The sequence below is a fragment of the Oncorhynchus masou genome, chromosome 17, assembly GCF_036934945.1.
Source record: "Oncorhynchus masou masou isolate Uvic2021 chromosome 17, UVic_Omas_1.1, whole genome shotgun sequence".
Lineage (NCBI taxonomy): Eukaryota > Metazoa > Chordata > Actinopteri > Salmoniformes > Salmonidae > Oncorhynchus > Oncorhynchus masou.
The window spans coordinates 7,901,645-7,921,042 of NC_088228.1; the positions used below are offsets into that span (position 1 = coordinate 7,901,645).

Sequence of the window (19,398 nt, forward strand, 5' to 3'; positions counted from 1 at the left end):
GTTTAGAGTGGTGGGGGGAGGGGGTTGGATGGGTGTTTAGAGTGGTGGGGGGAGGGGGTGGATGGGTGTTTAGAGTGGTGGGGGGAGGGGGTGGATGGGTGTTTAAAGTGGTGTGGGGAGGGGGTGGATGGGTGTTTAGAGTGGTGGGGGGGAGGGGGTGGATGGGTGTTTAAAATGGTGGGGGGAGGGGGTGGATGGGTGTTTAAAGAGGTGGGGGGAGGGGGGTGGATGTGTGTTTAGAGTGGGGGGAGGGGGTGGATGTGTGTTTAGAGTGGGGGGAGGGGGGTGGATGTGCGTTTAGAGTGGGGGGGGGGGTTGGATGGGTGTTTAGAGTGGGGGGAGGGGGTGGATGTGCGTTTAGAGTGGGGGGGGGGTTGGATGGGTGTTTAGAGTGGTGGGGGAGGGGGTGGATGGGTGTTTAGAGTGGTGGGGGAGGGGGTGGATGGGTGTTTAGAGTGGTGGGGGGAGGGGGGGGTGGATGGGTGTTTAGAGTGGTGGGGGGAGGGGGTGGATGGGTGTTTAAAGTGGTGGGGGGGTGGATGGGTGTTTAGAGTGGTGGGGGGAGGGGGTGGATGGGTGTTTAGAGTGGAGGGGAGGGTGGTGGATGTGTGTTTAGAGTGGTGGGGGAGAGGGTTCGATGGGTGTTTAGAGTGGTGGGGGGAGGGGGTTCGATGGGTGTTTAGAGTGGGGGGGGGTGGATGTGTGTTTAGAGTGGTGGCGGGAGGGGGTGGATGGGTGTTTAGAGTGGTGGGGGAAGGGGGTGGATGGGTGTTTAGAGTGGTGGGGGAGGGGGTGGATGGGTGTTTAGAGTGGTGGGGGGAGGGGGTGGATGGGTGTTTAAAGTGGTGTGGGGAGGGGGTGGATGGGTGTTTAGAGTGGTGGGGGGAGGGGGTGGATGGGTGTTTAAAGTGGTGTGGGGAGGGGGTGGATGGGTGTTTAGAGTGGTGGGGGAGGGGTTGGATGTGTGTTTAGAGTGGTGGGGGGAGGGGGTTGGATGGGTGTGTAGAGTGGTGGGGGAGGGGTTGGATGGTGTGTGTAGAGGGGTGGGGAGGGGGTTGGATGGGTGTTCAGAGTGGTGAGGGGAGGGGTTTGGATGTGTGTTTAGAGTGGTGAGGGGAGGGGTTTGGATGGGTGTTTAGAGTGGTGGGGGGAGGGGGTGGATGGGTGTTTAAAGTGGTGTGGGGAGGGGGTGGATGGGTGTTTAGAGTGGTGGGGGAGGGGTTGGATGTGTGTTTAGAGTGGTGGGGGGAGGGGTTGGATGTGTGTGTGTAGAGGGGTGGGGAGGGGGTTGGATGGGTGTTCAGAGTGGTGAGGGGAGGGGTTTGGATGTGTGTTTAGAGTGGTGAGGGGAGGGGTTTGGATGGGTGTTTAGAGTGGTGGGGGGAGGGGGTGGATGTGTGTTTAGAGTGGTGGGGGGAGGGGGTGGGTATTTAGAGTGGTGGGGGAGGGGTTGGATGGGTGTGTAGAGTGGTGGGGGAGGGGTTGGATGGGTGTTTAGAGTGGTGGGAGGAGGGGGTTGGATGGGTGTTTAGAGTGGTGGGGGAGGGGGTTGGATGGGTGTTTAGAGTGGTGGGAGGAGGGGTTGGATGGGTGTTTAGAGTGGTGGGGGAGGGGGTTGGATGGGTGTTTAGAGTGGTGGGAGGAGGGGGTTGGATGGGTGTTTAGAGTGGTGGGGGAGGGGGTGAATGTGTGTTTAGAGTGGTGGGGGGAGGGGGTTCGATGGGTGTTTAGAGTATTGGGGGGAGGGGGTGGATGGGTGTTTAGAGTGGGGGGGGGGGGTTGGATGGGTGTTTAGAGTGGTGGGGGAGGGGGTGGATGTGTGTTTAGAGTGGTGGGGGGAGGGGTTGGATGGGTGTTTAGAGTATTGGGGGGAGGGGGTGGATGGGTGTTTAGAGTGGTGTGGGGAGGGGGTGGATGGGTGTTTAGAGTGGTGGGGGAGGGGTTGGATGTGTGTTTAGAGTGGTGGGGGGAGGGGTTGGATGGGTGTGTAGAGTGGTGGGGGAGGGGGTTGGATGGGTGTGTGTAGAGGGGTGGGGAGGGGTTGGATGGGTGTTCAGAGTGGTGAGGGGAGGGGTTTGGATGTGTGTTTAGAGTGGTGAGGGGAGGGGTTTGGATGGGTGTTTAGAGTGGTGGGGGAGGGGGTGGATGTGTGTTTAGAGTGGTGGGGGGAGGGGGTGGGTGTTTAGAGTGGTGGGGGGAGGGGTTGGATGGGTGTGTAGAGTGGTGGGGGAGGGGGTTGGATGGGTGTTTAGAGTGGTGGGAGGAGGGGGTTGGATGGGTGTTTAGAGTGGTGGGGGGAGGGGGTTGGATGGGTGTTTAGAGTGGTGGGAGGAGGGGGTTGGATGGGTGTTTAGAGTGGTGGGAGGAGGGGGTTGGATGGGTGTTTAGAGTGGTGGGGGGAGGGGGTGTGGATGGGGGTGGATGGGTGTTTAGAGTGGTGGGGGGGGGGGTGGATGGGTGTTTAGAGTGGTGGGGGGAGGGGGTTGGATGGGTGTTTAGAGTGGTGGGGGGAGGGGGTTGGATGGGTGTTTAGAGTGGTGGGGGGAGGGGGTGGATGGGTGTTTAGAGTGGTGGGGGAGGGGGTTCGATGGGTGTTTAGAGTGGTGGGGGGAGGGGGTGGATGGGTGTTTAGAGTGGAGGGGAGGGGGGTGGATGTGTGTTTAGAGTGGTGGGGGAGAGGGTTCGATGGGTGTTTAGAGTGGTGGGGGGAGGGGGTGGATGTGTGTTTAGAGTGGTGGGGGGAGGGGGATGGATGTGTGTTTAGAGTGGTGGGGGGGGGGGGGGATGTGTTTTTAGAGTGGTGGGGGGAGGGGGTGAATGGGTGTTTAGAGTGGTGGGGGGAGGGGGGGGGGGTGGATGTGTGTTTAGAGTGGTGGGGGGGGGGGGGGGATGGGTGTTTAGAGTGGTGGGGGGAGGGGGTGGATGTGTGTTTAGAGTGGTGGGGGGAGGGGGTGGTGGTGTGTTTAGAGTGGAGGGGGAGGGGGTGGATGGGTGTTTAGAGTGGTGGGGGAGGGGGAGGGGGTGGATGGGTGTTTAGAGTGGTGGGGGAGGGGGTGGATGTGTGTTTAGAGTGGTGGGGGGAGGGGGGTGGATGGGTGTTTACATTAGTATTTGCATTATGTGTGTGTTTGTATTTAAATGTCTGAGTATATTTTGAATTTGTACCTTCAAGGTTGTATACAAGACCTTCATGAGCGACAATTGTATATTCTGACGTCAAGTTTAGTGGGTCGATTTGTTTACAACCTGAGACCTACAATCCGTTCTAAATACTTAACTTGTATACACAATTTGTGTAAAATGCCATATCATTTGAATGATTTTCTTGCATTATTGAATGACAAGATGAAGTCTTGACTGTGGGAGCTCTTAATATGTTACCTGGACCTCTAGCTTCACCTAGTGAATCTACTACGGTACTGTATGGGTACTGTATGGGTACTGTATGGGTACTGTATGGGCTGTATGGGCTGTATGGGCTGTATGGGTACTGTATGGGCTGTATGGGCTGTATGGGCTGTATGGGTACTGTATGGGTACTGTATGGGTACTGTATGGGCTGTATGGGTACTGTATGGGCTGTATGGGTACTGTATGGGCTGTATGGGTACTGTATGGGCTGTATGGGCTGTATGGGTACTGTATGGGTACTGTATGGGCTGTATGGGCTGTATGGGTACTGTATGGGCTGTATGGGTACTGTATGGGTACTGTATGGGCTGTATGGGTACTGTATGGGCTGTATGGGTACTGTATGGGCTGTATGGGTACTGTATGGGCTGTATGGGTACTGTATGGGCTGTATGGGTACTGTATGGGTACTGTATGGGTACTGTATGGGCTGTATGGGTACTGTATGGGCTGTATGGGCTGTATGGGCTGTATGGGTACTGTATGGGCTGTATGGGTACTGTATGGGCTGTATGGGTACTGTATGGGCTGTATGGGTACTGTATGGGCTGTATGGGTACTGTATGGGTACTGTATGGGTACTGTATGGGTACTGTATGGGCTGTATGGGTACTGTATGGGTACTGTATGGGTACTGTATGGGTACTGTATGGGCTGTATGGGTACTGTATGGGCTGTATGGGTACTGTATGGGTACTGTATGGGTACTGTATGGGTACTGTATGGGCTGTATGGGTACTGTATGGGCTGTATGGGTACTGTATGGGCTGTATGGGGCGGCAGGGTAGCCTAGTGGTTAGAGCGTTGGACTGGTAACCGGAAGGTTGTGAGTTCAAACCCCCGAGCTGACAAGGTACAAATCTGTCGTTCTGCCCCTGAACAGGCAGTTAACCCACTGTTCCTAGGCCATCATTGAAAATAAGAATGTGTTCTTAACTGACTTGCCTAGTTAAATAAAGGTAAAATTAAAAATATATATATATTTTTTAAAATGGGTACTGTATGGGTACTGTATGGGTTCTGTATGGGCCAGGAGCACAGTGAATGGGGCATGGGGCACATTATGGCCTCACCAACTGAGGAATCCTAACTTGATGTGTACTTAACTGCAATTTGTGGAGGAAGAACTCACACTCTGATTTCATATTTAGGTTTTGGGCCCAAATGACTATGTTGGGGTGCCTGGTTGGGGTGTAGTGTGTGTTTTAAGGTAATCACACTTGGTTTCTATGTGTGTGTCTCTGTTCCAGACCATGCCAACAGACATGTGTGCGCTGCAGGACTTTGAAGAGGCTGACAAGCTTCAGATTCAGGTTGACGACGTCATCACCATCATCGAGGGCAGGTGTGTGTGGTCAACGAATGAACTGTAAATCAATATTCTGTTGTCATTGGGTTTTCTATGTATGTTTTGTGTCTGTCAGAGTGTATCTGTGTGCATGGGTATATGTGTGTGAGTGTGTGTGTGTGTGTGTGTGTATGCTATGCATGTGCATCGGCACCTACCTGTCTGTGTGTGTTATGTCTTTATATACAGTTGAAGTCGGAAGTTTACATACACCTTAGCCAACTACATTTAAACTCAGTTTTTCACAATTCCTGACATTTAATCAGAGTAAAAAGTCCCTGTCATTAAGGATCACCACTCTTTTAATAATGTGAAATGTCAGAATAATAGTAGAGAATGATTTTATTTCAGCTTTTATTTCTTTCATCACATTCCCAGTGGGCCAGAAGTTTACATACACTGAATTCATATTTGGTAGCATTGCCTTTAAATTGTTTAACTTGGGCCTAACGTTTCTGGTAGTCTTCCACAAGCTTCCCACAATAAGTTGTGTGAATTTTGGCCCATTCCTCCTGACAGAGCTGGTGTAACTGAGTCAGGTTTGTAGGCATCCTTGCTCGCACACTTTTGTTCCGTTCTACCCACAAATTGTCTATAGGTTTGAGGTCAGGGCTTTGTGATGGCCACTCCAATACCCTGACTTTGTTGTCCTTAAGCCATTTTGCCTCAACTTTGGGAGTACGCTTGGGGTCATTGTCCAGTTGGAAGACCCATTTGCGACCAAGCTTTAACTTCCTGACTGATGTCTTGAGACGTTGCTTCAATATATCCATATAATTTTCCTACCTCATGATGCCATCTATTTTGTGAAGTACACCAGTCCCTCCTGCAGCAAAGCACCCCTACAACACAATGCCACCACCCCGTGCTTCACGGTTGGGATGGTGTTCTTCAGCTTGCAAGCCTCCCCCTTTTTCCTCCAAACATAACGATGGTCATTATGGCCAAACAGTTATATTTTTGTTTCATCAGAACAGAGGACATTTTTCCAAAAAGTACAATATTTTTTTGTGGCGGTTTTGAGGCAGTGACTTCTTCCTTGCTGAGCGGCCTTTCAGGTTATGTCGATATAGGACCCGTTTTACTGTGGACATAGATACTTTTGTACCTGTTTCCTACAGCATCTTCACAAGGTCCTTTGCTGTTGTCCTGGGATTGATTTGCATTTTTCGCACCAAAGTACATTCATCTGTAGGAGACAGAACACGTCTCCTTCCTGAGCGGTATCATGGCTGCGTGGTCCCACAGTGTTTATACTTGCATACTATTGTTTGTACAGATGCATGTGGGACCTTCAGGTGTTTAGAAATTGCTCCCAGGGATGAACCAGACTTGTGGAGGTCCCCCCCAAAAATTTTCTTGGCTGATTTCTTTTGATTTTCCCATTATGTCAAGAAAAGATGCACTGAGTTTGAAGGTAGGCCTTTAAAATCATCCACAGGTATACCTCCAATTTACTCAAATTATGTAAATTAGCCTATCAGAAGCTTCTAAAGCCATGACATCCTTTTTCTGGAATTGTCCAAGCTGTTTAAAGGCACAGTCAACTTAGTGTATGTAAAGTTCTGACCCACTGGAATTGTGATACAGTGAAATAATCTGTCTGTAAACAATTGTTGGAAAAATTACTTGTCATGCACAAAGTAGATGTCCTAACCAACTTGACAAAACTATTGTTTGTTAACAATACATTTGTGGAGTGGTTGAAAAACAAGTTTTAATGACTCCAACCTAAGTGTATGTAAACTTCCGACTTCAACTGTACCTGTATGTGTTAGGTCTTTATGTACCTGTGTTATGTTTTTATATACCTGTATGTGTTAGGTGTTTATGTACCTGTATGTGTTAGGTCTTTATGTACCTGTGTTATGTCTTTATATACCTGTATGTGTTAGGTGTTTATGTACCTGTATGTGTTAGGTCTTTATGTACCTGTGTTAGGTCTTTATGTACCTGTATGTGTTATGTGTTTATGTACCTGTGTTATGTCTTTATATACCTGTATGTGTTAGGTCTTTATGTACCTGTATGTGTTATGTGTTTATGTACCTGTATGTGTTATGTCTTTATGTACCTGTATGTGTTATGTGTTTATATACCTGTATGTGTTATGTCTTTATATACCTGTATGTGTTATGTCTTTATGTACCTGTATGTGTTAGGTCTTTATGTACCTGTATGTGTTATGTGTTTATGTACCTGTATGTGTTATGTCTTTATGTACCTGTATGTGTTATGTCTTTATGTACCTGTATGTGTTATGTCTTTATGTACCTGTATGTGTTATGTGTTTATATAGATGTGTTGCATGCATGGGCTTGTTTATCTGCTGTGCATCTGTCTGTCTGTCTGTCTGTCTGTCTGTCTGTCTGTCTGTCTGTCTGTCTGTCTGTCTGTCTGTCTGTCTGTCTTTTCTGTGTCTGTGCTTTTTCTCACATTCACCTGTACGTCTATTTACAACCCTCTTTGTCAGAGCGGAGAACTACTGGTGGCGGGGCCAGAACAAACGCACGCTGAAGGTGGGCCAGTTCCCCAGGAACGTGGTGACCTCCGTTGCGGGCCTGTCGGCCCACGACATCAGCAGGCCCCTTGAACACAGCTTCATCCACACTGGCCACGGAGACTCCGACCCACACCGCTGCTGGGGCTTCCCAGACCGCATTGACGAGTAAGACATAACTAATCCTAACCTGAAATCATCAATGAGTAAAGACATGTCCTCATAACTAACCTGAACCATATTAAAGACATGTCCTCATAACTAACCTGAACCATATTAAAGACATGTCCTCATCACTAACCTGAACCATATTAATGATTAAAGACATGTCCTCATCACTAACCTGAACCATATTAATGATTAAAGACATGTCCTCATAACTAACCTGAACCATATTAAAGACATGTCCTCATGACTAACCTGAACCATAGTAAAGACATGTCCTCATAACTAACCTGAACCATATTAAAGACATGTCCTCATAACTAACCTGAACCATATTAAAGACATGTCCTCATAACTAACCTGAACCATATTAAAGACATGTCCTCATAACTAACCTGAACCATATTAATGACATGTCCTCATAACTAACCTGAACCATATTAAAGACATGTCCTCATAACTAACCTGAACCATATTAAAGACATGTCCTCATAACTAACCTGAACCATATTAAAGACATGTCCTCATGACTAACCTGAACCATAGTAAAGACATGTCCTCATAACTAACCTGAACCATATTAAAGACATGTCCTCATAACTAACCTGAACCATATTAAAGACATGTCCTCATAACTAACCTGAACCATATTAAAGACATGTCCTCATAACTAACCTGAACCATATTAAAGACATGTCCTCATAACTAACCTGAACCATATTAAAGACATGTCCTCATAACTAACCTGAACCATATTAATGATTAAAGACATGTCCTCATAACTAACCTGAACCATATTAAAGACATGTCCTCATAACTAACCTGAACCATATTAATGATTAAAGACATGTCCTCATCACTAACCTGAACCATATTAAAGACATGTCCTCATAACTAACCTGAACCATATTAAAGACATGTCCTCATAACTAACCTGAACCATATTAATGATTAAAGACATGTCCTCATAACTAACCTGAACCATATTAAAGACATGTCCTCATAACTAACCTGAACCATATTAAAGACATGTCCTCATCACTAACCTGAACCATATTAATGATTAAAGACATGTCCTCATGACTAACCTGAACCATATTAATGATTAAAGACATGTCCTCATAACTAACCTGAACCATATTAAAGACATGTCCTCATCACTAACCTGAACCATATTAAAGACATGTCCTCATAACTAACCTGAACCATATTAATGATTAAAGACATGTCCTCATAACTAACCTGAACCATATTAAAGACATGTCCTCATGACTAACCTGAACCATAGTAAAGACATGTCCTCATAACTAACCTGAACCATATTAAAGACATGTCCTCATAACTAACCTGAACCATATTCAAGACATGTCCTCATAACTAACCTGAACCATATTAATGATTAAAGGCATGTCCTCATAACTAACCTGAACCATATTAAAGACATGTCCTCATAACTAACCTGAACCATATTAAAGACATGTCCTCATAACTAACCTGAACCATATTAAAGACATGTCCTCATAACTAACCTGAACCATATTAATGATTAAAGGCATGTCCTCATAACTAACCTGAACCATATTAAAGACATGTCCTCATAACTAACCTGAACCATATTAATGATTAAAGACATGTCCTCATAACTAACCTGAACCATATTAATGATTAAAGACATGTCCTCATAACTAACCTGAACCATATTAAAGACATGTCCTCATAACTAACCTGAACCATATTAAAGACATGTCCTCATAACTAACCTGAACCATATTAAAGACATGTCCTCATAACTAACCTGAACCATATTATTAAAGACATGTCCTCATAACTAACCTGAACCATATTAAAGACATGTCCTCATAACTAACCTGAACCATATTAAAGACATGTCCTCATCACTAACCTGAACCATATTAATGATTAAAGACATGTCCTCATAACTAACCTGAACCATATTAAAGACATGTCCTCATAACTAACCTGAACCATATTAATGATTAAAGACATGTCCTCATAACTAACCTGAACCATATTAATGATTAAAGACATGTCCTCATAACTAACCTGAACCATATTAAAGACATGTCCTCATCACTAACCTGAACCATATTAACGATTAAAGACATGTCCTCATGACTAACCTGAACCATATTAATGATTAAAGACATGTCCTCATAACTAACCTGAACCATATTAAAGACATGTCCTCATAACTAACCTGAACCATATTAAAGACATGTCCTCATCACTAACCTGAACCATATTAATGATTAAAGACATGTCCTCATAACTAACCTGAACCATATTAAAGACATGTCCTCATAACTAACCTGAACCATATTAAAGACATGTCCTCATAACTAACCTGAACCATATTAATGATTAAAGACATGTCCTCATAACTAACCTGAACCATATTAAAGACATGTCCTCATAACTAACCTGAACCATATTAAAGACATGTCCTCATAACTAACCTGAACCATATTAAAGACATGTCCTCATAACTAACCTGAACCATATTAATGATTAAAGACATGTCCTCATAACTAACCTGAACCATATTAAAGACATGTCCTCATGACTAACCTGAACCATATTAAAGACATGTCCTCATAACTAACCTGAACCATATTAATGATTAAAGACATGTCCTCATAACTAACCTGAACCATATTCAAGACATGTCCTCATAACTAACCTGAACCATATTAATGATTAAAGGCATGTCCTCATAACTAACCTGAACCATATTAAAGACATGTCCTCATAACTAACCTGAACCATATTAAAGACATGTCCTCATAACTAACCTGAACCATATTAATGATTAAAGGCATGTCCTCATAACTAACCTGAACCATATTAAAGACATGTCCTCATAACTAACCTGAACCATATTAATGATTAAAGACATGTCCTCATAACTAACCTGAACCATATTAAAGACATGTCCTCATCACTAACCTGAACCATATTAACGATTAAAGACATGTCCTCATGACTAACCTGAACCATATTAATGATTAAAGACATGTCCTCATAACTAACCTGAACCATATTAAAGACATGTCCTCATAACTAACCTGAACCATATTAAAGACATGTCCTCGTAACTAACCTGAACCATATTAAAGACATGTCCTCATCACTAACCTGAACCATATTAAAGACATGTCCTCGTAACTAACCTGAACCATATTAAAGACATGTCCTCATAACTAACCTGAACCATATTAATGATTAAAGACATGTCCTCATAACTAACCTGAACCATATTAAAGACATGTCCTCATCACTAACCTGAACCATATTAACGATTAAAGACATGTCCTCATGACTAACCTGAACCATATTAAAGACATGTCCTCATAACTAACCTGAACCATATTAAAGACATGTCCTCGTAACTAACCTGAACCATATTAAAGACATGTCCTCATAACTAACCTGAACCATATTAAAGACATGTCCTCATAACTAACCTGAACCATATTAAAGACATGTCCTCATGACTAACCTGAACCATATTAAAGACATGTCCTCATAACTAACCTGAACCATATTAATGATTAAAGACATGTCCTCGTAACTTTCTCCATCTAACTGTCCCATCCGTATAAAATCTGATCAAATTTGATAACATGTATAACATTCCGACAGTTCAGTGAGGGTTCAATGTGTAAATGGAATTGAACCCTCAACCTTGGCTTTGCCAGTTCCATCATCTTAATAACTGAGTCATACAGGAACAACAAAATGTTAGAGAATCAAACAGCATCTTCACATGAGTCTTTGTTGCCAAAAAAGTAAATTGGTTTTCTGACCAGTAGAGCGCAGTAGAGTATAGTTAATTTGACTTTAGTCAGGTGAAGCGCAGTTGAAATGACACCATCAGGCCAGGGGCACCTTCAGCAGGACGCAAGGTTTGGGGACAAACAAATAGAAATATTCTACTCTGTAGAACACACATTGCAGTCTGACAACATTCGACAATGTTTAGCAACTAGCTGAACGTGGCCCAGGGTTGGTTAAGCAAATGTGAATCCTGGGTGAGCCACTGTACACCTGATTTATGGCTAGCCCAGAGTAAAGAACCTCTTGGTATGGAAAGTCAATACATTATCTCACTCGCTCTCTTTGTGTCTCTCTCGCTCTCTCTGTGTCTCTCTCTGTGTCTCTGTGTCTCTCTCTCTGTCTCTTTCTCTCTGTATCTCTCTCTCCCCCCCTCTCCCTCTTTCTCTCTGTATCTCTCTCCCTCTTTCTCTTTCTCTCTCTCTCTCTCCCTCTTTCTCTCTCTCTCTGTATCTCTGTCTCTTTCTCCCCCCCCTCTCTCTCGCTGTATCTCTTTCTCTAGTCTGTACTTAGGAAACCCCATGGACCCACCAGATGTCTTGGGGTTGGACCTCAATGCTGCCCGGCCCACTCAGCTACTGGGACGAGCAAAAAGTGAGTGGCCGGGTTCCTAAACAACCTACAGCCCCTGTCCCATAACACTATTTATTTGGACAACTATTGTCAGTGACTCTAGGAAGTATGTTTCGCTCGCTGGTTGGAGTTTCACTCGCTGGTTGGTGATTCTTCTCGCTGGTTGGTGTTTCGCTCGCTGGTTGGTGATTCTTCTCGGTGGTTGGTGTTTCTTCTCGGTGGTTGGTGTTTCTTCTCGCTGGTTGGTGTTTCTTCTCGCTGGTTGGTGTTTCTTCTCAGTGGTTGGTGTTTCTTCTCGGTGGTTGGTGTTTCTTCTCGCTGGTTGGTGTTTCTTCTCGCTGGTTGGTGTTTCTTCTCAGTGGTTGGTGTTTCTTCTCGCTTGTTGGTGTTTCTTCTCGCTGGTTGGTGTTTCTTCTCGCTGGTTGGTGTTTCTTCTCGGTGGTTGGTGTTTCTTCTCGGTGGTTGGTGTTTCTTCTCGGTGGTTGGTGTGTGAATGTGTCCAATCTGACTTGACTGTTGCCTTTTTAACTTTTTATTCATTTGTCTGTCCTCCTTTGTCTCTTTCACACACCTTTTTCTCTCCCCACAGCCAGCCAGTCTGGTGTCTCTCCCCAGCCAGCCAGTCTCGTGTCTCTCCCCAGCCAGCCAGTCTGGTGTCTCTCCCCAGCCAGCCAGTCTGGTGTCTCTCCCCAGCCAGCCAGTCTGGTCTCTCTCCCCAGCCAGCCAGTCTGGTCTCTCTCCCCAGCCAGCCAGTCTGATCTCTCCCCACAGCCATCCAGTCTGGACTCTCCCCACAGCCAGCCAGTCTGGTCTCTCCCCACAGCCAGCCAGTCTGGTGTCTCTCCCCAGCCAGCCAGTCTGGTCTCTCTCCCCAGCCAGCCAGTCTGGTGTCTCTCCCCAGCCAGCCAGTCTGGTGTCTCTCCCCAGCCAGCCAGTCTGGTGTCTCTCCCCAGCCAGCCAGTCTGGTGTCTCTCCCCAGCCAGCCAGTCTGGTCTCTCTCCCCAGCCAGCCAGTCTGGTCTCTCTCCCCAGCCAGCCAGTCTGATCTCTCCCCACAGCCAGCCAGTCTGATCTCTCCCCACAGCCATCCAGTCTGGACTCTCCCCACAGCCAGCCAGTCTGGTCTCTCCCCACAGCCAGCCAGTCTGGTGTCTCTCCCCAGCCAGCCAGTCTGGTCTCTTTCCCCAGTCAGCTAGTCTGGTGTCTCTCCCCAGCCAGCCAGTCTGGTCTCTCTCCACAGCCAGCCAGTCTGGTCTCTCTCCCCAGCCAGTCACTCTGGTCTCTCTCCCCACAGCCAGCCAGTCTGGTCTCTTTCCCCAGTCAGCCAGTCTGGTCTCTCTCCCCAGCCAGCCAGTCTGGTCTCTCTCCCCAGCCAGTCAGTCTGGTCTCTCTCCCCACAGCCAGCCAGTCTGGTCTCTCTCCCCAGCCAGCCAGTCTGGTCTCTCTCCCCAGCCAGCCAGTCTGGTCTCTCTCCACAGCCAGCCAGTCTGGTCTCTCTCCCCAGCCAGTCAGTCTGGTCTCTCTCCCCAGCCAGCCAGTCTGGTCTCTCTCCCCAGCCAGCCAGTCTGGTCTCTCTCCCCACAGCCAGCCAGTCTGGATTCTCTCCCCAGCCAGCCAGTCTGGTGTCTCTCCCCAGCCAGCCAGTCTGGTCTCTCCCCACAGCCAGCCAGTCTGGTCTCTCTCCCCAGCCAGCCAGTCTGGTGTCTCTCCCCAGCCAGCCAGTCTGGTGTCTCTCCCCACAGCCAGTCAGTCAGTCTGGTGTCTCTCCCCAGCCAGCCAGTCTGGTCTCTCTTCCCAGCCAGCTAGTCTGGTGTCTCTCCCCAGCCAGCCAGTCTGGTGTCTCTCCCCACAGCCAGCCAGTCTGGTGTCTCTCCCCAGCCAGCCAGTCTGGTGTCTCTCCCCAGCCAGCCAGTCTGGTCTCTCTTCCCAGCCAGCCAGTCTTCTCTCTCTCCCCAGCCAGCCAGTCCGGTGTCTCTACCCAGCCAGCCAGTCTGGTCTCTCCCCACAACAATCCAGTCTGGACTCTCTCCCCAGCCAGCCAGTCTGGTCTCTCTCCCCAGCCAACCAGTCTGGTCTCTCTTCCCAGCCAGCCAGTCTGGTCTCTCTCCCCAGTCAACCAGTCTGGTCTCTCTCCACAGCCAGCCAGTCTGGTCTCTCTCCCCAGCCAGCCAGTCTGGTCTCTCTCCACAGCCAGCCAGTCTGGTCTCTCTCCCCAGCCAGCCAGTCCGGTGTCTCTACCCAGCCAGCCAGTCTGGTCTCTCTCCCCAGCCAGCCAGTCTGGTCTCTCTCCCCAGCCAGTCAGTCTGGTCTCTCTCCCCAGCCAACCAGTCTGGTCTCTCTCCACAGCCAGCCAGTCTGGTCTCTCTCCCCAGCCAGCCAGTCTGGTCTCTCTCCACAGCCAGCCAGTCTGGTCTCTCTCCCCACAGCCAGCCAGTCTGGTCTCTCTCCCCACAGCCAGCCAGTCTGGACTCTCTCCCCAGCCAGCCAGTCTGGTCTCTCCCCACAGCCAGCCAGTCTGGTCTCTCTCCCCAGCCAGCCAGTCTGGTCTCTCTCCCCAGCCAAGCAGTCTGGTGTCTCTCCCCACAGCCAGTCAGTCAGTCTGGTGTCTCTCCCCAGCCAGCCAGTCTGGTCTCTCTCCCCAGCCAGCCAGTCAGGTCTCTCTTCCCAGCCAGCCAGTCTGGTGTCTCTCCCCAGCCAGCCAGTCAGTCTGGTGTCTCTCCCCAGCCAAGCAGTCTGGTGTCTCTCCCCACAGCCAGTCAGTCAGTCTGGTGTCTCTCCCCAGCCAGCCAGTCTGGTCTCTCTCCCCAGCCAGCCAGTCTGGTGTCTCATCCCAGCCAGCCAGTCTGGTGTCTCTCCCCAGCCAGCCAGTCTGGTCTCTCTCCCCAGCCAGCCAGTCAGGTCTCTCTTCCCAGCCAGCCAGTCTGGTGTCTCTCCCCAGCCAGCCAGTCAGGTCTCTCTCCCCAGCCAGCCAGTCAGGTCTCTCTTCCCAGCCAGCCAGTCTGGTCTCTCTCCCCAGCCAGCCAGTCTGGTGTCTCTCCCCAGCCAAGCAGTCTGGTGTCTCTCCCCAGCCAGCCAGTCAGTCAGTCTGGTGTCTCTCCCCAGCCAGCCAGTCTGGTGTCTCTCCCCAGCCAGCCAGTCTGGTCTCTCTCCACAGCCAGCCAGTCTGGTCTCTCTCCCCAGCCAGCCAGTCTGGTCTCTCTCCACAGCCAGCCAGTCTGGTCTCTCTCCCCAGCTAGTCAGTCTGGTCTCTCTCCCCACAGCCAGCCAGTCTGGTCTCTCTCCCCAGTCAGCCGGTCTGGTCTCTCCCCACAGCCAGCCAGTCTGGTCTCTCTCCCCAGCCAGTCAGTCTGGTCTCTCCCCACAGCCAGCCAGTCTGGTCTCTCTCCCCAGCCAGCCAGTCTGGTCTCTCCCCACAGCCAGCCAGTCTGGTCTCACTCCCCAGCCAGCCAGTCTGGTCTCTCTCCCCAGCTGGCCAGTCTGGTCTCTCTCCCCACAGCCAGCCAGTCTGGACTCTCTCCCCAGCCAGCCAGTCTGGTCTCTCCCCACAGCCAGCCAGTCTGGTCTCTCTCCACAGCCAGCCAGTCTGGTGTCTCTGCCCAGCCAAGCAGTCTGGTGTCTCTCCCCACAGCCAGTCAGTCAGTCTGGTGTCTCTCCCCAGCCAGCCAGTCTGGTCTCTCTCCCCAGCCAGCCAGTCAGGTCTCTCTTCCCGGCCAGCCAGTCTGGTCTCTCTCCTCAGCCAGCCAGTCGGGTCTCTCCCCCCAGTAATATTGGTCTCTCACTCCAGCCAGCCAGTTTGGTCTCTCCCCCCAGCCAGTCTGGTGTCTCTCCCCACAGCCAGCAGTAATATTGGTCTCTCACTCCAGCCAGCCAGTTTGGTCTCTCCCCCCAGCCAGTGGTATCTCTCCCATCAGCCAGTGTCCTCTCCCCCTGCCAGTGTTGTCTCTCCCCCTGCCAGTGTTGTCTCTCTCCCCAGCCAGTGTTGTCTCTCCCCCCAGCTCCCGCCTTCTTCTCTGCTCTTTCCTAGCTCCAGTCCTCTCCTCTTATCTCTCTTTCTCTTCTCAGTGTCTCCATTTCTCTTCTTTCTCCTTGTCGTTACTCTCCCTCTCTCCCACAAACGGGGCAGTCTGGGTTGCTGTGCATTGAATGGGTTAAAAGACAAGTTGTTACTGTAGTTTTTAATGGTTATGATTACAGTTGTTTTTAATGTTTATGATTACGGTTGTTTTTAATGTTTATGATTACTGTACTTTTTAATGTTTTTATGAGTTTAATGTTTATCATTACGGTGCTTTTTAATGTTTATGATTTCATCCTAAACATCTTTAAAGAGCTAATGTTCTCTTTAGGATTGTGTTTGTTTCCATTCAAACACAGTGTATGAATATCCACACATTACAGATGGACACACTGAGGAATGTTACCTACTCATTTCAGGGACATTATGCGCATAAATAAACCTTACATCAAAGGCAGCACTCAAGGTTGAGCACTCAATGTAGACAGCTGGGACCTTGGGGATGGACTACACTGCCACATGAGTAATGAGAGGTTACAGAGTTGGGTTAGGCTATTGTTGCCAAAGTCATTAAGTTGTGTTTGTTTGTCTGTTTATTTGTCCAGAGCCATGCTACGACTCAGTGACTGAGGACGAGGAGCTGACCGCCTCAGGCCTCAAGAGGCTGTCGCTACGGAAAGCAAGTTCCATCCTCAAGCTCAAACCCGCCGCCTGGGTCTCCGCCTCCAAACAGGGGGAACGGACTACGGGTTCAGGCCACACCCCCAGCAAGGTGTCGCTCATCGACTTTGAGCAGGAGTTTCCCCCGGCCACACCCTCTCCCTCCCCAGTGGCAGAGCTACAGTTGCCCTCATTGGTCAAGCTGGCCTTGGAGGCGGAGTCTATTCTGGACAGGACTCCTCCTCAGAGCCCATGGTGCTCGTTGCCTTGCCCTTTACACCCCACGCCAGTGGTGGACTGGGACGCCCGCCCCTTACCTCCACCTCCTGCGTACGATGACGTGGCGCAGGACGAGGAGGACATGGAGGTGAGCTCCATCAACAGCTTGGAGCAGCGACAGCAGGGGGGGATGGGTGAGAGCCACAGCCCCACGGAGGCCATCCCGGCTGGGGAGGAGGGGAAACCCCTGGGGGACAACCTCTTCTTACCCTCCCAGCAGGACCAGGCCTACACATCCTTCTCCCAGTCAGCGGAGATCTTTCAGGAGCTCCAGCAGGAGTGCATGAGGAGGCTCAATGTGCCCACAGGAGGAGTTCCACAGTCCCCCTCTCCGTCACCGAGCTCAGGCCTCCAGTCCATAGACGTGCACCGCCATATCGTCCTGTCCTTCTCCGAGGACAAGCCCCAGATCCCTCCCCGCATTCCCATCCCGCCTCGCCCCGTCAAACGAGGGGACTACACCCGCTGGTCCGGTGACCTCTCCCTGTCCCCGACTCCAGCTTCAGAGGAAGTCCAGGACCGGCCCCCTCAGATCCCCCCACGGAACCCCCTGTCCCAGCCAGGCTCACGCACCCCCAGTCCCATGGGGCTCCAGGTGGGCTCCCCCCAGCAGAGGACAATGGTTTGCCCCAGCGCCCCTCCTCCGGCCACATACGGATCCTACCTCTCCACGTCCCCGGGGATGATCATGCCCACTACGCACAGCTTTGCCTCGGACCCAAAATACGCCGCGCTCAAGGACATCCAAGCACAAGCCCAGGGTAAGGACCTGGCCAAGGGGCCATGCATCCTGCCCATTGTCCGCGACGGCCGCAAAGTCAGCAACACGCATTACTACCTCCTGCCCGAGAGGCCGCCTTACCTGGACCGCTACGACCGCTTCTTCAGGGAAGCAGGAAACGCGCCGACCGGTGGCGGCGGTGGGATCTGTGAGGAGAGGCAGCAGGCCAACACGGCCACGGTCAGGCCCATGGTGGTGAACCAGCAGCAGCAGAGCAAAGGAGGAGATATCAAGGCCAACTTCTCCAACAACAGCAGTCTGGGCTGCCGGCCGGGCATGAAGGCCTCCCTCAGCCTGCCTAGGGTCAGCTCTGAGGGGTCAGCCAGCAGGGCAGCGGGTGGAATCACAACAGACCAGGTCAAGATGGTGTGTAGTACCGAAAGCGCCAGTCAGATTTGCTTTTTATAATCCGTAATCAGGTGATAACTGGAAAGGACTTAGTATATTAGATAAAAACACATAGGCCTACTAAAACAGAAACACATAGTCCTACCAAAACAGAAACACATAGTCCTACCAAAACAGAAACACATAGTCCTACCAAAACAGAAACACACAGGCCTACCGAAACAGAAACACACGGGCCTACCAAAACAGAAACACATAGTCCTACCAAAACAGAAACGCACAGGCCTACTAAAACAGAAACACATAGTTCTACCAAAACAGAAACACATAGGCCTACTAAAACAGAAACACATAGGCCTACTAAAACAGAAACACATAGTTCTACCAAAACAGAAACACATAGGCCTACTAAAACAGAAACACATAGGCCTACCAAAACAGAAACACACAGGTACCAACACAGAAACACATAGGCCTACCAAAACAGAAACACACAGGCCTACCAAAACAGAAACACACAGGTCTACCAAAACAGAAACACATAGGCCTACCAAAACAGAAACACATAGGCCTACCAAAACAGAAACACACAGGCCTACCAAAACAGAAACACACAGGCCTACCAAAACTGAAACACACATGCCTACCAAAACAGAAAAACACAGGCCTACCAAAACAGAAACACATAGGCCTACCAAAACAGAAACACATAGGTCTACCAAAACAGAAAAACTACACAGAAACACACAGGCCTACCAAAACAGAAACACACAGGCCTACCAAAACAGAAACACACAGGCCTACCAAAACAGAAACACACAGGCCTACCAAAACAGAAACACACAGGCCTACCAAAACAGAAATGAGTTATGAGTGATGAGGTATGAGTAATGAGTGATGAGGTATGAGTTATGAATGATGAGGTATGAGTAATGAGTTATGAGGTATGAGTAATGAGTTATGAGGTATGAGTAATGAGTGATGAGGTATGAGTAATGAGTTATGAGGTATGAGTAATGAGTTATGAGGTATGAGTAATGAAGTATGGGTAATGATGCTACAGTATGGCATTACAGTATGTTGGATATGGAGACAAAGAGCACAACTACTGATTCAGAAAACAAGAAAAATGATACAAAAAGTATTAAAAGAAACTAGAAATCGAGTTCCAATAAATCATCTTTGGCAGAGTAAGAGGATACACCCACCAGTTTTTCTTTACCGTGTTCCTTTATCATTTTGCTGCCAAATCAAACTTCCCAAGTCCCTAGAGGATTAAAGTACTGGGATTCGGTCCACAGACAACCCTGCGTAAAACTATCTAACCAATCCATCGAAATCAACACTCTCTCAACCAATCAAGTATCCATCAAAGATCTATTTTATAAGATTACATTGCACTGTGGAATGAAATTAGCGTTGTATCATATAGTAAAGTGTTGTCCCAACTAATTGTCATTGGCG

General features: G+C 49.0%; 1 protein-coding gene across 2 annotated transcripts in view; it reads left to right on the forward strand.

Annotated features, from left to right (window-relative positions):
* Positions 1-19,398, forward strand: part of LOC135558376 (activated CDC42 kinase 1-like) — a 130,606-nt gene that overhangs the window by 101,353 nt on the left and 9,855 nt on the right. For both annotated transcript variants that reach the window (XM_064992135.1, XM_064992134.1), the window contains 4 exons: positions 4,662-4,756; positions 7,233-7,427; positions 11,782-11,873; positions 16,472-17,952. In XM_064992135.1, coding sequence (XP_064848207.1) covers positions 4,662-4,756; positions 7,233-7,427; positions 11,782-11,873; positions 16,472-17,952 — 1,863 coding nt within the window. The remainder of the gene's footprint in view (positions 1-4,661; positions 4,757-7,232; positions 7,428-11,781; positions 11,874-16,471; positions 17,953-19,398) is intronic.